At 36.6% G+C, this 18,920-nt stretch overlaps 1 protein-coding gene across 6 annotated transcripts in view; it reads left to right on the top strand.

Moving 5' to 3' along the window:
• The window catches only part of Rasal2 (RAS protein activator like 2), a 381,000-nt gene that overhangs the window by 312,205 nt on the left and 49,875 nt on the right, over positions 1–18,920 (top strand). For all 6 annotated transcript variants that reach the window (XM_012517409.2, XM_023703627.1, XM_004643450.2 and 3 more), the window contains one exon: positions 8,215–8,324. In XM_012517409.2, the coding sequence (XP_012372863.1) occupies positions 8,215–8,324 (110 nt within the window). The remainder of the gene's footprint in view (positions 1–8,214; positions 8,325–18,920) is intronic.

Genomic DNA, 18,920 nt, shown 5'->3' with positions numbered 1-18,920 from the left:
AATGTCATTTGTATTGACTCCTTCTTTCTCATTGATGCCTATTAGTCTCACATTGTTCATCTTGGCATCATCTTGCAGGTGATGGATTATTTTTTCCTGCATCTTCGTTGTTTTTAAGAGATCCTTTCTTACCGTTTCACTAGCTGCACCAGCGTGTTCAAGATCTGAAACTCTGTCTTCACATTCATTTAAACGGTTTTGCAAGCTTGTGATTGAGATTTTAATTTCCTTCAGATCTCTTTGACTCTGCTTCATGCGATCTATTTCTTTCCTGTATTGCTCATTAAAGGAATCTGTCATTTTTGTAATCTCCTCTATTTTTTTTTATCAATGTCTTCTTTAGAAGCAGTTGTAAATTCTTTCACTGCAGTGCTTTTTTCAGATTGAGTTTCCTCCCTATGCTTCTGTAATTGCTTCTTTACTTCAGATGCTATGAGTTCTGAGAATTCTTTTTTTATTTCAGAAAAGAATTCCACTCTGAGTTCCTCTATAACTTTCTGCTGTTGCTTATTTACTATCGACACTATGAATTCATACATTTGAGCTGAGCTAGTGTCCTCTGCACCTATTCTGGCTGGGCATTGGGTTTCCTCCATGTTTTTGCTTTTGATTCTTTACTGCAGATGTTATTAATTCAGGGATTTCTGTTTTCATTTCCAATCTGAGTTCCTCTATACCTTTCTGCCTCTGTTTCTTTATTTTAGAAGCCATTGATTCATTATTTTCAGCTTTGTGATTCCCTATTTGTTCTGTGTTAGTGTCCTCTGCACTTGTTATGGGTACACTTGAGTTCTGAGATTGCATTTTGCTCCTTCTCGTTGTTGTTTTGTGTAGCACTGTCTTCTGACATTTGTTGTAGATCTTTTTTGCAGTTATAACCTTAGCACCTACTGAAGTTCAGGTGCAGATCTACAAAGTTTGGGTTTATCCAGCTGTGCCTGGCTTGGTTCTGGCTGCTATGCTCAGTTCCTTCTTGCTGCTGCCCTTGGGGGTGAACCTTTTGTGCCCCTCTGGTAAGACATTCTGCTCCAGGACTACCTGGGTGGTTCTGTCCCCTATACTCTGCAGGGACTGCAGCTGCAGGGTTTCACCCCAGGCCTGTATGCCAGGCCTGAGCTGAGTCTGGAGGGGACAAGGTGGAGTAGGGGGAAGAGGCATCTCTCCCACACTCTCAGGGAGCCTGGACTAGGACTGAATCCGAGGGTTCCTGGAACATGACAGAAATTCCTACTCTGTGGGTGGGGTGTGGGGTGGGTACTACGGAGTGATGGGGACGTCCCAAGAGGGTGAAAGAGGGTGTCACCCACGCTGCGCCTAGGCTGGGACCAGTAGGTTATGCCAGCACAGGGTAGCCAGAAGCTCTCCCACACACTCAGCGGGCCTGGACTAGTACTGGATCTAGGGGTTCCCTGAACACGGCAGAAATTCCTACTGGACAGGTGGGGTAGGGGAGGTGCTGCATAGTAATAGAGGGCGTCCCAAGGGGGTGGAAGAGGGTCTCATCCATGCTACGCCTTAGCTGGAACTAGTAGGTCCCGCTGGTGCAGGGTAGCTGGAAGCTCTCCCACACACTCACCGGGCCTGGGCTAGGACTGGGTCTGCTTTCATAGTTTTAATTGGGCATTATATTTGATTCCATTTTTCTCCTTTCATGGCATACCAATTATGTTACAACTTTCAATTTTTGAAAAAAGGTTTTATTCCCCCTTCACTTCTTCCTGCTTCAGCATCTTCTTTTCTAGAAGGAAATACAAGTTTCTCACCTATATTATTTTCCTTCTAAAGAACTTTTACCATTTCTTGCCAGGCAGGTCTATTGACAACAGAATCCCTCAATTTTGGTTTGAAAACATCTTTCTTCTTCACTTTTGAGATGTGATTTTATAGGCTGCACAATTCTAGGGTGCCATTTTGGGGTTTTGACTTTTTACTCTTAACACTTCAGATATTTTACTTCACATTCTTGCTTCCAAGGTTTCTACAAAATCAGATACAATTCTTATCTGTGTTCCTCTATACATAAAGTGGTTTTTCCAAGCTTGTAACTTCTTTCAGGAGTTTTACCTCTTTGAAACAGCGTCTCACTATGCAGTTCAGGCTGTCCTTGAGCTCAGTATATAGCCCAAGTTGGTCTTGAACTCTCAGTGATCCTCCTGCCTCAGCCTCCCAAGTTCTGTGATTACAGGCATGTGCCGCTATTCTTAGCTAGGATTTTTTTCCCACTGGTTTTCTTTCTAACTCCTTTTTTTATTTTTTAAAGAGAGTACAAATTGGATTTAAAATAAAAAACTACAAGTGATACAAAATTTCACCTAACAAAATAATGTGAATTTCAGGGGCTGGTGAGATGGCTCAGTGGTCTAAAGCACCTACTTAGAACAAACAAGCTTAGCAAAGCACAGGGACCGCGGTTCAATCCTCCAGCACCACATGCCAGCCAGCCCCGCCCCCTGGTGGGCTGAGCTGGAGACACACACACACACACACACACATAAATAAATAAAATTTAAAAAACAAAATAATGTGAATTTCACAGTATTTGTTCAATACAGTGTTGTCTTCCAGTGAGCTATTCATATTACCAGATATATGCATATAAAATTGGAAGAAGAAAGCGAAGAGAAATGTATAAGAAATAAAGAAGAGGAAAAAGTACAAGCAATTGAAAAAAGGAGATGAAACAAATTAAAGTATTAACTGTTTCTTTCCATAGTCCAGCAGAAATTCATAGTATAGTTGCCCAGAACATCTTGTATACATACATAGATAAATCTCTTTTCCCTACTCCCTCTCCTGACCTTCTCCTCAACTCAGTAACTTACTCCTTTTGAATAAGTACATTCCCTTTTCCCAGTATCTATTGTACCTTTCAGATTCCATTTTTCTCTTTGAGGTTCTCGCACTAAAGTGACAATACGATGTTTGCACATGCAGATCTGATTTATTTCACTTAAGAATATGTTCTCTAGTAGCATCCATGTACCAACAAAAGAGCTTAAATTTATACTGTTTTATAGCTGAATAATACTCCATTGTGTAAAAATACCACATCTCCCTTATCCATTTTTCAGTTGATGAGCATCAGGGTTGTTTCCAAGATTTAGCTTGACAGATTGTGCTGCTATGAACATGGCTGCACATAAATCGCTGTGGTATGAAGTTTTCATTCTTCTGGAAAAATGCCTAGGAGGGGAATAGCTGGCTTGAATAGAATCTCCAATCCTAGCTTTTGATGGAATCCCCATACTGATTCCCATAGTGGTTGTGCTAGTCTGCACTCCCACAAACAGTACAGATGCGTTCCTTTTTCTCCACAGCCTTTCCAGCATTTGTTATGGGCTGACTTCTTGATGTTAGCCATTCTTTCTGGGTTGAGATGGAATCTTGTTGTTGTTTTAATTTGCATTTCTCAAATGACCAAAATGACCAAGAAATGTCAACTTTTTTTCATATATTTACTTGCCATTTTTTTTTAATTTTTTTTTATTTATTTGAGAGAGAGAGAGAGAGAGAGAGAGAGAGAGAGAGAGAGAGAGGTGTGTGTGTGTGGGGCGCTCCGCCCCCAGGGGGGCGGGCTGGCTGGCATGTGGTGCTGGGGGATTGAACCGCGGTCCCTGATGCTTTGCCAAGCTTGTTCTAAGTAGGTGCTTCAGACCACTGAGCCATCTCTCCAGCCCCTTATTTGCCATTTTTATTTCTTCCTCTGAGAAGTGTATATTCATCTCAGATGCCCATTTTTGGATCAGGTCTTTGAATTTGGGGAGGGCCTTGATTTTTTTTTTTAATTCTTCATGTGTCCTAGATAGAAAGCCTTTGTTGGAGGGAGAGTTGGCTATAATTTTTTTCCCCAGTTTGTGGGTTTTCTGTGTTGGAGATTTGTTTTGAAGTGCAGAAACTTTTCAGAAAGATGAGATCCCAGTTGTTGATTCTTTGAAGTATTTCCCGTGCATTTTGGGTTTTGTTCATGAATAATAACATCCAAAAACATGAAATACTTAGGAATCGATCTCACAAAGGACATAAAAAAAATCATACAGTGAAAATTATGGTACTCTCAGAAAAGAATTGAAGAAGATTTGAGAAAATGGAAAAATATTCCATGCTCCTAGATTGGGGGAGCTAACAATATAAAAATGGCCATACTCGCAAAATTGTTACACAGGTTCAATGCAATCCAAATTAAAATACCATTAGTTTACCTCACAGAGCTAGAGGAAACTCCTCAAGCTCAGTTGGAACTAGAAGAGACCGAGAATGTCAAAAGCAGTCCTGAAAAAACAAAGGAAGTATCACAACCTGACCTGAAATTATGCTATATGGCTGCCCTGATAAAACCAGCATGGTACTGGCATAGAGACAGACCTGAGGATCATTGAAACAGATTAAAAGATGCAGACACAAATGCAAACACATTCAGCCACCTTATCTTTGATAAAGGGGTCAAACATGTTCATTGAAAGAAAGATAGCTTCTTTAATAAATGGTGCTGGGTAAAAAGGGGTTTCGCATGCCAAAAGCCAAGATTAGGCACATGCCTATCACCATGTACAAAGCTACAGTCAAAATGGATAAAAGATTTAAATATTAAAGCAGAAACACTAAATCTTCTGGAGGAAAATGTAGGTAGAAATCTTAAAGACAGAGGAATGTAGAGAATTCATGAACAAAAACCAGACTGCATGGGAAATAGGACTTTTTTTTAATCTTTGATTTTTCTCTACTTTGAATTATGCTTAAGTGTAGTAGTTGTTTGTTTTGGCATTAAAGCACTTTGGCAGCTTCAATGGATCTGTGGTTTGCTGACATTAATTTGGGGAAAAAGTCCAATCATTATCTTTCTAGGTATTTCTGTTCCTTTCTTCTACTTCTACAGTTCCCATTAGGTATATGTTATACCTTACTTTTATAGTTGTGTCACAGTCCTTGGATATTCTATTATCTTTTGTTTGTTTTTTGAAATGGTTTCATATTGTTTTAGGGAGCTTGCTATTGATACAGCCTAGTGATCAGAGATTTGTTCTATATCCTTGGCCAACCTACAAATATATATAAATTCCTATGTTATAAGACAGAATTTGTGTTTGTTTTGAGTCCTTTATATTCCTGGCATAATTGTATAAATAGACATAAAATACATTAACTAAATGCTTTAAAATCTGAAATATAAATCAAATGAATACCATGAAAAGGTAAAGGATTAGATTGGTGAATACCTTTAATGACATTTTCAGTCAACTGCTTAACTATATTTTTCTGAGAAATATATTTATATATGATAATTGGTCAGGTCCTTGGACTCAATCTCCACTTTGGCTAATGGTTTTTTAACCAACTTTAACAATTCCACTTAAATTCTGTAATATAGTCTTACAAGAAAATATGGTGACTCATTCTGATTGAGTCATAGAAAATAGAAAATATGCAGGGGCTGGGGGTTCGATCCCTGGGCCTGTTGTGCTAGCCCCATCCCCAGGCACACTGAGATGGCAGTTGAAACTGGGCATGGTGGCACACGCCTGTAATCTCACCTCTTGGGAGGCGGATCACTGTGAGTCCAATCTAGTAGTGAGACCCTGAACACCTTGTAGATCTTTCTTTTTTTTTTTTTTTTAATTTTTTTTTAATTTTTTTTTTATTTGAGAGAGAGAGAGAGAGAGAGAGAGAGAGAGAGAGAGAGAGAGTGAGTGGTGTGTGTGTGTGGCCAGCTCAGCCCACCAGGGGGCGGGGCTGGCTGGCATGTGGTGCTGGGGGATTGAACCGCGGTCCCTGATGCTTTGCCAAGCTTGTTCTAAGTAGGTGCCTTAGACGACTGAGCCATCTCTCCAGCCCCTAGATCTTTCCCTAAAATACAGAAAAAAGAAAAAAAAAAGATAGTAAATAAAGCCTTTCCATTGGAGAATTCCCCTAATGATAATAAAATTAAACCAATCACAAGGGCTGTACTTTAAAAAGAGCTTTTCTCTCTCTCTCTCTCTCTCTCTCTCTCTCCTTTAATTTCTGTAAACTTATAATGAGATACAATACAAAGTCACTTTGGGAAATATATGTCTGTGTGTTATTTTCTAGGAGATTTTATACTCCTGGTGGGTACTGGGAATTGAACTGAGAGCTACATGCATCCTAAGGCGCTGAAGTACACTCCAGCCCTACACTTATTCTTTGGGTATCAAAAACAACAGGGTATAACATAAATATTTTTTGGTAGTCATCAAGATAGTTTTACTTGTGATTCAGATAAGTTTGCTTCCATTTTTCTTTAATGAATGGAGCAGTGTCTAGTGTTTAAAAAATACTTTGCATCGTAAAGTGCTGTGATAGTCCATGCTGTAATTGACTGGTTATTTCTAGTTCTCTTTCTAGGTATGTGGTAGGATTATATACCTGTTCCTCATTGAAATTGAAAGTGGTCATTGGATAATTTTTTCAATGATGTGAGACTAAAAGTGATATAAAACTTTAAAAGCTACCACTACTGATATATGTCACTTCATGATTGGGATATATCAGGCAGTTTCATCATTGTATCTGAATGAAACCTAGATGGTATAACCTGCTATATACCTGGACAATGAGACACAGTGTATTAGTCCAAGGCTACAAACTTGTACAACTCGTTACTATACTGAAGCAATTGTATCACAATAGTAAATATTTGTATATCTAAACATTAAAACGATACATTAAAATTACTAGGTGATAAGTACTTTTGACTCCATTGTATCTTATGTCATATATGTAGCTTACTGTGGACTGAAACATTGTTTTGCAATATATGATTATATTTGTCATGTTACCTTTACCTGACTGAGGCAACTGTAGAAACAGAGAAATGGACCTTCCCTTAACTAAAATCCCTGTATAAGAACAGCATAGAACAAAGCCACTCTTGGTTGACCCACTGGTAAACACATAGCATGTTTTATATCACCAAGGTTGTTGTGGGGTTATTAGACAAGATTAACCTAATTTACCATAATATAGTCTTTACCTCACAACATTGGGTTTTGGTATTAGCTAAAGAAATATGAAAGATTTGATGTGTTGGTGTTCGCTCAATTTTTTTTCTTAAGAAAATGTTTATTATACATTATATAAAATTATATTCACCTAAAGATTGCGTCATCTTCAATATGTTAGCATATTTTTCTTTGAATTACTACTTTTTCTTTGAATTCCCACCTTCTCTCTGCTTCTCAGATGTCCTTTCATTTGCCAAAAAGTGATGACAAAAAAAAAGTAATGACCACTGTCATTCATTCTCATATTTAGTATTTTATTCAGTAAACATTGTTGTATGCCCAATATTTGTCAAGTTCTAAGAGTAGGAATATGTTCAAAGGACTTTAGATAGTCTGGTGAAATGGCAGGAGGAGCTGAAGACTATAAAGCACATTGTTCTTTAAATTCTAGATGTTTGAATAATTTCATGGAAGAACTGTATTTCATTTTAAAAGTTTATCTGCATTTGAATTTTGACTTTACAGATACCATACCCAAAGCTCTATGTACCTAATCTTAATATTTTGAGGCCAACAATACCTTATCTTGTATTACTTAGTAGTGTTTGGCGCTCTTACTGTGAAGTTTCTTCTGTTGTCATTATCAGTATCTGTCAGATCCTCCAGCACGCCAAGTACTACCTTCTGATGTCAGGTCCTTTGTATACGCTACTCTCTTTGCTTATTTTCCCTTAGTTTAGGAAATGAGTGGCTGCCAATTCAGTTGAAATTGCTGATACTATCTTCATAGATTGTTTGTTTGTTTGCTTGTTTGTTTTTGGCGGAACTGGGAATTGAACTCAAGCCCTTACACTTACCAGGCAAGTGCTTATTCTTCTGAGCCATCTCCCTGGCCCCCACTATCTTTATAGAAAGAACAATTTTTGCGTATGTTATATTTTTAAAAATAAATTAGTAAAACTAGATTTTCTACTATAACTGTATAGTTTCCTATAACTATAACTGTATAATGTAAAACCCCTTTAAGACATCAAAAATTAGTGCTACCAAAAAGTTTAATTTCGCAGAAAAATATTCTACCATCTGATTGTCAAATAGTTTCAAGCAATAAGTTAAAAAATTTAAAAATTAAAAGCTGAATTATTTCAGGTCTTCATTATAAAAATCTAAATTCCATTTTGTTTTGCAAAGTTAGTGCAGGAGGTTAAGGTACTCTTTTATTTCTCTCTCCCATCATGTCTGTATTTCTTTCTAGGGATTCTTCAGCAAGCGCCTGAAAGGCTCCATCAAAAGGACCAAAAGCCAATCAAAGCTTGACAGAAACACAAGCTTTCGGCTTCCATCCCTTCGTAATACAGATGAAAGGTAAGAAGTAAACTTAAAACAGAGAAAGCCAGATTATAGTGGATTTTGATAAGGCATCTTAGCCTTCTCTAGCTTTGTGTCTGTGACAATTAAAAGATTTAATACAAAATTTACTTTGCTCAGCAGCCCACTCTGGGCTACATAGTAAGTTCAAGGCCAGCCTTAACTATGTAGCAAAACTCTGTCTCAAAATGAAACCAAACAAAGAAGAATTTATTCTTTCTCTTAATCATACTGAAACAAGATGTCCAGTCAGTTTAAGAATCTCATTATTATTACTATAGAGTTTGTGAATACATGAGCATTACTTACTGCTTTAGAAATCAGTTGTGTGCCTTCTGCAGAATCAAATTGCAGTGGTCAGACATGAATTTTTTTGGGGGGAGAATGATCTAAGGAATAATGATAAGTATGGTTAACATTTTTGACATATATATATATATATATATATATATATATATATTTTCTTATTTAATCCTTATAATAACCTTACAGGCTAAGTGCTATTATCATTCCTATTTTATAAATGCAGAACCTAAACCCCAGTAGGGTTAAGTAATGTTGCCTAAGATCATACAGCTAGTAAATAACAAGAGATGATATTTGAACTTAGACGAGTTGGCTCCAGGGTCTATGGTATTCACTGCTGCATTGTTCTGTATATACAACTTGTAATGTTAGTCCTATTGGTTTATTATCATATCTAGAAGACATGTAATAAAAAGAAAATGTTGATTTCAATAATTAGGACTAGCTTGAGTGAACCACAAATGTATAGCTTACTAAGAATAACATCTTCTGAAATAATTGAATATGTGCTAAGATACATTTTTATTTTAATTTTTTTGTTTTGTTTTGTTTTTTAACATTTATTTATTTATTGTGTGTGTGTGTGTGTGTGTGTGTGTGTGTGTGGCCAGCTTAGCCCACCAGGGGGCAGGGCTGGCTGGCATGTGATACTGGGGGATCGAACCGTGGTCCTTGTGCTTTGCCAAGCTTGTTCCAAGTAGGTGCTTTAGACCACTGAGCCATCTCGCCAGCCCCATTTTTTATTTTAAAGAGTAAAAACAAAGAAACAGAGTAACGTACAACAATCCATATGGTACAGAATTGCAAAACAAGAATGAAAACTTAACAATAGTTATATATTTTATCAAATCTGTTGCTCAGATTAACAGATATATATAAGCAAGATTGGTCAAATAATTAAACATTAATGTTTGCTTTCAATAAAGATGCATTTTTTAATACCTCCTATCTCCATAATACTTGGAATTTTAGAAATAGTGTTATATCATCACCAATATTAAATGAGTGCTTGCTATGTGTCAGGCATCTTAAATTTAACCTCATATAGTGCAACCCTAGCTACTATTACTGTTCTCATTTTACACCTGAGGAACAGCGATGTAAAAAGAGAAACTTATTCAGGTCACACAACTAGTAAGTAGTAGATTAGAACTCAAGTGTGCCTCATATTTAATGCTGTTACTTGGAGTTCGGGGGTTTGTTTTTCAGTAAATAACATTATTTTCAATTACCTTCCTAACTAGAAATAAAAGTTATATATTTGGCAGGCAGAGAATTACTGTTTGTGTTTTCCAGATGAAGAAATTATTCTTCATCTGAGTTGAAAGATGACTGCTTTTATTTTTTTTTAATTTTTTTTTTAAATATTTATTTATTTTTATTTATTACATTTATTTATTGTGTGTGTGTGTGGCCAGCTCAGCCCACCAGGGGGCGGGTCTGGCTGGCATGTGGTGCTGGGGATCGAACCGCGGTCCCTGTGCTTTGCCAAGCTTGTTCCAAGTAGGTGCTTTAGACCACTGAGCCATCTCTCCAGCCCAGTTGACTGCTTTTAAAGCTCTTATCTCTGAAACCTTTCTAAGAGTCTTCATTGGAACTTACAAGTCTATTCAATTTGCAGTTTATCTCATTATCATTATGTCTTTAGAGTTTTTCATTTTTAATTTAATTTTTTAAATTACATTTATTTTAACAGTAATTATATTAATGGAGTACCATGTGATGTGTTGATATATATGTATGAAATAATATGTAGGTCAGATTGAACATATTAATCTACTCAAACACTTATCGAACATTGCTCTATGGTAAAACTTTTAAGGTCTTTGCTTCTAGTTTTTTGAAATTGTCTGGGACAAAAATACCTGACACTCAAAATGAAGGAAGGAAAGGTTTATTTAGTTCACAGTTACCAGAGGTTTCAGTCCACACTCAGCTGGCTCCAAGGCAGAGTGGCACATGGCAGGGGGTAACCTTTCATGGCTGCAGCAAAGAGCAAGAGCACAGGGGAGGGGTAGCAGCTAACTTCTCTTTCCACCTTACATTGTAATGCAAACTACATGCCCCAGGGCAGGTACAACATCCACACCCATAGTAATCAATCACAAACTGCAGAAGCAGCCCCAAGACTGCTTGAGGCTTTGGGGGGACCATAACAGAATTGTACAGCATATTGTTATCTGTAGGCACCCTACTGTGCGGACATCAAAATCTTTTGCACTTAATCTAACTGTATCTCAATACCCATTGATTAACATTTCCCTGGTTTCCCACCCATTCTCCTCACCTCTGAACCATCACTGTATTGTTAACTTCTCTGAAATCCACCTGTTTTAGACTCCATCACGTAGGGCCAGCCAAATAGCTCAACAGATTAAAGCACCTGCTTAGGCAGACAGGGGACCATGAGTTCAATTCACTGGCCTGCCATGCCAGCCCCGCCTTCAGGGTGCGCTGAGGTGGCAATTGAGTCTGGACAGCAATTGAGACTGGGCATGGTGGTGTGCACCTTTAATCCTAGCACTTAGGAGGCTGTAAACAGGAGGATCACTACGGGTCTGTCCTAAATCTACGCAATGAGACCCTATAGACCCTGTACACCCTGTCATTAATAAATAAATAAATAAATAAATAAATAAATAAATAAATAAGTAAATAAGATTCCATCATGCAGTATTTGTGTTTCCATGCCTGGCTTATTTCATTTAATATGAGGATCCCCAGTTTCATCCATGTTGTCACAAATGACAGGATTTCATTCATTTTTATGGTTCAGTAGTATTTTGTTGTGTACATGTGCTGTTTTCTTTACCTATTTACCAGTTAGCAGACACTTGTTTCCATTTTCTTGGCTGTTGTGTGAGTAGTATGGTGATTGAACATGAGTGCAGATCACTCTTAGACATGCTGACTTCATTTCCTTTGGATATACATCTGGGAGTGGGGTTGCTAGATATGTGGTAGTCCCATTTTTCATTTTCTAAGGGGTTTCTATATGATCTCCTGTAATTAATCTGTGTTCCCACCAATAGTATAAAATCATTGTTTTCCACATTTTCACCCAAGCTTGTTATCTTTAGTCTTTAATAATAGCATTCTACCTCGTGAAGTGATATCTCTTTGTGATTTTGTTTTATTTGCATTTCCTTAATGATCAGTGATGTTTAACTTTTTTTGTTAAAGACTTGCTGGCCATTTCTATGTCTTCTTTTGAAAAATATCTATTTAGATCAATCACCCATTTTAATCAGGCTTTTGTTCATTTGGTTTATATACTTTGGATATCAACTCCTTGTCAATTGTATAGTTCATAAATATTTTCTCCCATTTTTATGGTTTTTCACTGTTGATTGTTTCTTTACAGTTTTGTTTTTGTCCATTTTTGCTTTTTATCTACTGTACTTTGTCTTTTCTAAAAATCTTTTGCTCATTTAGATATTTCTGAAGAATTTCCTCTATATTTTCTTCTACTACCTTCAGAGTTCCAAATCTTAGTTATATCTTTAGACCATTAGTTTAATTTTTTGTAACTTGTGAAAGAAAAGGATCTACTTTCATTTTTATACATGTGGACATCAGTTTTCCAGCACTATCCTTTTTCTAGTGTGTGTTCTTTGCACTTTTGTCAGAAATTAGTTGGTTCTCTCTTCTGTACTATCTATTTTATTCCACTGATCTGTGGACCTGTTTTTATGCCAGTACCATACTGTTTACTTTGGCTTTGTAGTATGCCTTGAAGTCAGGTAGTATAATACTTTTTGTTTTCTTGTTTGGCTCGTGATGGCTTTGGCTATTTGGGTGGGTGTATAACTGCATATCAGCCTTAGAATTTTTTTTCTAGCTTTCTATTGAATCTGTGAATTACTTGGATAATATGGACATTTTAACAATGTTTTTTTTTCAGTTTGTGAACCCCAAATTTCTTTCTGCCTTTGCAGTGTGTCTTCTTCCATTTCTTTCATCAACATTTTATAATTTACATTATGGACATTTCTCACCCTTTTGATTAAATTTATTTTTAGATGTTTTATTGTTATTTGTAGCTACTTGAATGGAATTGCTTTCTTCCTTTGTATCTCAGATCATTTACTATTGGCATATTTTTGTATTTTGATTTGTGTCCTATAAGTTTGATGAATTTATTTATTCTAATAGTATTTTGGTAGATTTTGGAGAGTTCCTATATATAGTATCATGTTACAGTTTTATTTCTTTTCCAATTTGGATGCACTTTATTTCTTTTGTCTGATTGTTCTCTCTCAAACACTAAGAACTATGTTGAATGAAAGCGGTAAAATTGGGCATTATTTTCTTGTTTCAGATCTTAGAACACTTTCAGCTTGCCCCATTCAATACAATATTAACTATTGACATATTATAAATGTCATTTATCATGTTGAGGCATATTCCTTCCTAAAGTCTGCATTTTTATCATAAAAGGAGGTTGAATATTATCAAATGCCTTTTCTTAATCTGTTGTCCCTCATTCTACTGATGAGAAGTGTCATGTTGATTTGCATATATATACTGAACAATCCTTGTATCCTTGGGATGAATCTCACTTGATCGTGGTAAGTAATCTTTTAACATGCTATTGGATTTAGTTTGCTGGTATTTTGTTGAGGATCTTTGCATCTATGTTCAAGATGTTGGCCTATAGTTGTGCTTGCGCTCTCTCTCTCTCTCCCCCCCCGCTTCCGTGTGTGTGTGTGTGTGTGTGTGTGTGTGTGTGTGTGTGTGTTTAGGGTACTTCTGGCCTAATGGAATGAATGGGTTTGGAAAAATTCATCCCACTTCTGCATTTTGGAATAACAAGGAAAGCTGATCCTCCTTGAGTGTTTGCTACAATTTACCAGTGAATTCCTCTGAAAAACTTTCCCTTATGACAGGCTTTTTTATTTTTGAGTCAGTCTTACTAACATATATTTTGTTTGGCCTTTTTGGTCTTGCTAAAGTGTATGTTTGTAGAAGTTGTTTCTTCTAGATTATGGTTGGTATATGGTTGTTCACAAGAATTTCTAGTGATTTTTTTTGTTTGTTTTGGTATTTCGGTTGTATCAGTTGTATTGTCTCCTTTTTCATGTCTTATTTATTAGTCTTCTCTCTTCTTAGCCTAATTAGGTGTCTATTCTGTTTATCTTTTCAGTGAGCCAGCTTTCTATTTCATTGCTCTTTGGGTTGTTGTTATTGTTCTTAGTTTCCATTTCATGTATTTCTACTCTGATCCTTATTATTTCTTTCCTATTAATTTTGAGCTTGCCTTTTTGCTCTTGCTATTGTTGAAGACAGGTTCTTACTATACAATTCAGGCTAGCAGTGAACTCGTTTTGCAGCCTAAGCTAGCCTTAAACTTGCTGTGATCCTCGTTGTTAACCTGCCAAGTACTAGAATTACAGATGTGCACCATCATGCCAAGCTTGAATTTGGATTTTGTTCTTGTTTGTCAGTTCCTTCAGATTCACATATAGAATGTTCGGTTGAGGTAGCTTTACTTACTTGATATGGCCATTTTATTGCTAACAGCTTCCCTCAGCTTTTCTTATACCTAATAGGTTTTAGTATATCTTCATTCGCTTTTTTTGGACTGCACCTTTTTTTTTTTTATTTTGGCCAACAGAACCTGCCCTGGGGGCAGGGCTGGCACAGTTTGATCCGTGGCACCTGTGCTTGCCTAAGCTTCCCTAAGTAGGTGCTCTAATCCATAGAGTTATCTTGCCCCTGAACTTCACCATTTTAAAACAGTTGGTTCTGATAATCTTTCTTTTTCTTAGTTACCTGTACATTTCTTTTCTTTTTTTTTTGTGGGGGGGGGGGGGTTGGGGAACCGAGGATTGAACTCAGACTCTTGCACTTGCCAGGGAAGCGCTTATTCTACTGAGCCATCTCCCTGGCTCCCTATTTTTCCTCATTTCAGAAATTCAAAGCATTTTATAAATAACTCAGTAAAATAGAATGACAATTTTTTTCAAATTATAGATTTTTAAGATCAAAGATTTTCTGTACCAAACTCCCAATTCAATAGCCAGTTTCTTAAAGTCTGCAACATCATGTAGAAACATGATAGTGTCCTACAGAAGGGAATTCTGAAAGAAATATTATCACTTAGGAATTGATTAGCTGCTCATTAACTAATACTTCAGATAATAATAACTGATACAAGTTAGACTTATTGCCCTCAGTAACACAGGAATCTGGAGTTTTTGGAGGGTTTTTTTCCATGGTACTAGGGCTTGAACCCAGGGACTCAAGCATGTGAGGCAAGTAATCTACCACTGAGCTACATCCTCAGCCTCTTCTATTTTATATTGAAACACTACTGCTAAATTTCCAGGCTGATCTTGAACTTGGAATCCTCCTACCTCAGCTTCCAAAGTAGCTGGTATTGCAGGCATATACCACCACGCTTGGCTAGAAATCTGATTTACAGAAGGTGAGAAAAATCGTTATTGAGAAGATAGCTGTTAGTATCTGCCATAGAAGGAGGTTGATTTAGATGCCAACCCATAGAATTCTGAACAGGCTCAACCCATCCAGCCATAGAAGGCTTACACTTTTCATACAGCAATTTGAAGAAACTAAGATGCACTGAATTTATAAAAAATAAAATAAAATAAAAGCTAAAGATACTGATACTTGAGTTCTCCTGAAAAAATCCCAGCTGGTAAGTCCAAAATAAAGAAAAATACATGTCCACACAAGAACTTGTACATTAATGTTCATAGCAACATATTCAGTTCATAAGTTAGTTGATGGATATACAAAACGATATTTCCATACAACAATATGTTAGCCTTTTCTAAAAAGGAATGGCATACTGATACATGATACCTCCACCTGTATGAATATTTTCAACCTTGAAAACATGTAAAATTAGGGAACACAGCTTGGTGGTTGAGCACTTGAGTAGCATGCAGAAGTCCTAATCTCAGTTCCCATCATGAAAAGGAAAAGCAACAGTGGCCAATTAAAAAAGACCACCTATTGTATGATTCCAATAGTGAAATTATAGAGACTTCAAGAATATATGAATCTATAAAGACTGATTAATGGTTCCCAGAAGCTAATGATGTGGGGTGGAAAAAAGTGATGAATGAGCAATGATTTCTAATGGGTGTAGTGTTCCTTTTCAGGATAGTGAAAATATTTCAAGCTTAGATTGAGGGTAAGAACTGCACAACTCTGAATATGCTGAAAAGTATATACTTTTAATGGGTAGATTTCATGATTTATATCTCAATTATAATGGAAAAACTGACTGGCAAGAAGCATTTTTCAGTGCAGATCACTGGTGTGTAGGGCTCAGACCTTCAGCACACAAAACTGTCATGATGTGTGTAGTGCTTTACATTTACATATAAACAGATAGCTAAGGTTCTTACAGATACTAAAAAGTCTCCAAAATGAAAAACGGAGAGAACCAAGAAGAAACAGTAATGTATAGAGTAAAAACAACTTTTAAGTGAAATTAATATTCTCAAAAGATAAGATTATGTATCAGTGAAGTAATAAAATAATATAAATACAAGAAAATCAATAAAGAAGAGAGCTTATAAATTAATATAAACGCTAAAGTCAAGTCACTGTTCCAGAAAATGCAATAGCAAGGGAAAGAATCAGCTTAGAGGATTCTAAGAAAGGAGAACAAAGAGAAACTTTGAGGAGTAAGTTGTCAACAAAGTAATACAAGAAAATATTCCCACACAAGAAGAAACAAATATTTGAATTGGAAAGGCCACCAAATTCCCAAGATAGTGAATTTAAAAAAAAAATTCCCTCAACATGTGTCAACTCATATCATCAAAAAATAACAGATCACTAAGGTTAAAAATACTTTTTGTAAAGTTTCTAGAAAAAAATAAAGTTATATACAAAGGAGAATGTGCTTTGTATAGGAGGTAAGATAAAGAGTGGCATTGGAATTCTCAGAGAAATATTAAAACCAAAAGTCATTTTAAAAATTTTTTAATTGATGAGTGGCATTATTTCTAACTTAATATTCCATACCCAGGGCAATTCTTGAAGGTTAAACTAAGGAATTTGGATTTTAGCTTATAAACAAAAGGGTATCTTTAAACATGAATGAGCAAGAAAATGAAATGATTCGAACTGTGTTGTGGGTGGCATAATCCAGCAACATGAAATATGAAATTTCAAATCACTTAGTTTGCAGCGGTTAAGTTTGGGGGACCAGTTAGCATAAAACTGTTGCAAGGTAGTGAAAGCTTGAAGGAAGTTAATTGCAGTGGAATTAGAGAGGGAAAGACAAGATAGAACATTTTAGAGGCCAAATTAGTAGCATGCCACAAAGTTATCATTGTTTCAGAGCCATCTAATCAAGTAAATGCCAGTAAAATTATTTCCTAGAATCAATATTGGCAGTATTTTTTACATTGAAACCATCTGTCATCCTTTTCCCTGATAGCCTGTAGGAGTGCAGGCTCATCCCACAGCATCACACTCTACTACCAAAAGTTGGTCATTTTTAATTACTGGATTTCCCAGATAGGATCAGATTCCACCTTCTGTTTATCTTCTGCCCCCATTTAAGGGAATGAGGAATTGAGCCTCACAGCTCTTTCAGGCCACTTTTACAGTCTTTATTTAATTGAAGGTTCAAGATATTGGAACTAGTTCCAAAACATTTCTTCTATAAATGCTGCTTTTTGCCTATACTTCACTTGGCATACATCATGTTTTATCTAGGGTGTCTCAGTTTAAGTATCAATTGCGGGCCAGGGAAATGGCTCAGTAGAATAAGCGCTTCCCTGGCAAGAACAAGGGTCTAAGTTCAACCCCCAGTTCCGCCAAAAAGAAAAAGAAATAGCAATTGTAATGTCGAATGTATATAACACCTATATAAATTTATAATCATTAGCGTAATATTCAAAATGCAACAGTTTGGCCAAGCCTTTCATAATTTTGGTATTTTCAGTAGGGGTCCCTTCCAGATTCTTGTCTTAGTCTAAGAAATTAGTATTTGTAATCCCAAAGATACGTTATTGGAATCCTACCAAGTAAATTCCAATCTACCACTTCCAGTGCAACCCACAGTGAAAGTAAAGACACTAAAACATTTATAATTATTGGGGAGCCAAGGGGCCCTAAGTCCAGCCATGAAGATGACTTTCCAGAACAAAGAGAGCTTCCCAGGGCTGTACCTGGGTTTTATTCAGTGGAGGAGGAGTGGCTTGAGGAGGAATGACTGAGAATTGTGGGAAGTAGGTGAGTACTGTGAACTGAGCTAGGTAGGTGGCTTACATTTACCTCTGCCATATGCAGAGAGAATATGCAGAGAAAGTAATTTGTATTATGCTATTGAGATAGTATCTAATGTTTCAAGGGTCTAGTGCTTCTGCTCTGGTATAATCTTTCAAGCCCCAGGAAGTCATAGCCTCTGTCTTGAGGCTGGATCCCAGCTGGCAGCATGGAGCATTGGCTCTTCATCTTTACCAGGGAAACATGCATGCCACCTTCAAAGACTATCACCAGCACCTCAGCTAGACCAGTATACATTGCTTAAAGGCCAATTGAAAGGATAAAGAGAAGTCCTAGCCAGCTCTGTACATATCAATACAAGGAAATATAGGGTCAGGCTTGGCCAAAATGCAGACAATTGCTCTTCTTTCAAGGAGAACTGCTCAGGTGGTCCTCCACAGTTTTCTACTAATTCTACCAAGCCTTTCATCAGTAGTACTTACATAGTATCATATTTTTTATAGCATTTGATCTTATTGTCTCCTCTATCCCAAATACCATTCTTTATTCATAGACCCTATCCTTTTCATGCTTGCTTCTAACTCAGACAGATATAACAGTACCCAAGCTAGGAGTCATATGACCCCTGACTTTTCTGTTCTTCAAAACATTATCCTAAATTAAGTTTCTACCCACTGCCCCCCCACAGCCAACTAACTGTCCATTCCTTCTTATAAAACTGCTTTCTGTTGTGTTTGATCTTTTTGTATTTCTGAATACTGCAGCAAATTGGAAGCTTTTCAAGAATATGATGTTTGTACTCCTGTGTCTTCACAAAATGTCTGTCCTGTTAAAGAACTTAGTAAATATTTGTTAGCAGTTTACTTGATTATAATGACAACTTAAGAAATTATTGGACTCTGGGCCATTAATTAATCAATACAGCCTAGCAATACATTATTGGGTTTCCCTTACCAGGTTTACTGCCATGAGCCAGCTAAGGATCCTGTAGTTTTATGATCTAAAGTCAGTTGAATTTTCTAATTAAATCACGATAATTTTAAATTCATTAGAATGTTCTAATAGAAAAAT

The sequence above is a fragment of the Octodon degus genome, unplaced genomic scaffold (assembly GCF_000260255.1).
Source record: "Octodon degus isolate 3935 unplaced genomic scaffold, OctDeg1.0 scaffold00176, whole genome shotgun sequence".
NCBI classification, from domain to species: domain Eukaryota; kingdom Metazoa; phylum Chordata; class Mammalia; order Rodentia; family Octodontidae; genus Octodon; species Octodon degus.
The sequence above is the reverse complement of the archived record's forward strand: the minus strand, read 5'-3'. Positions and strand labels throughout refer to the sequence as shown.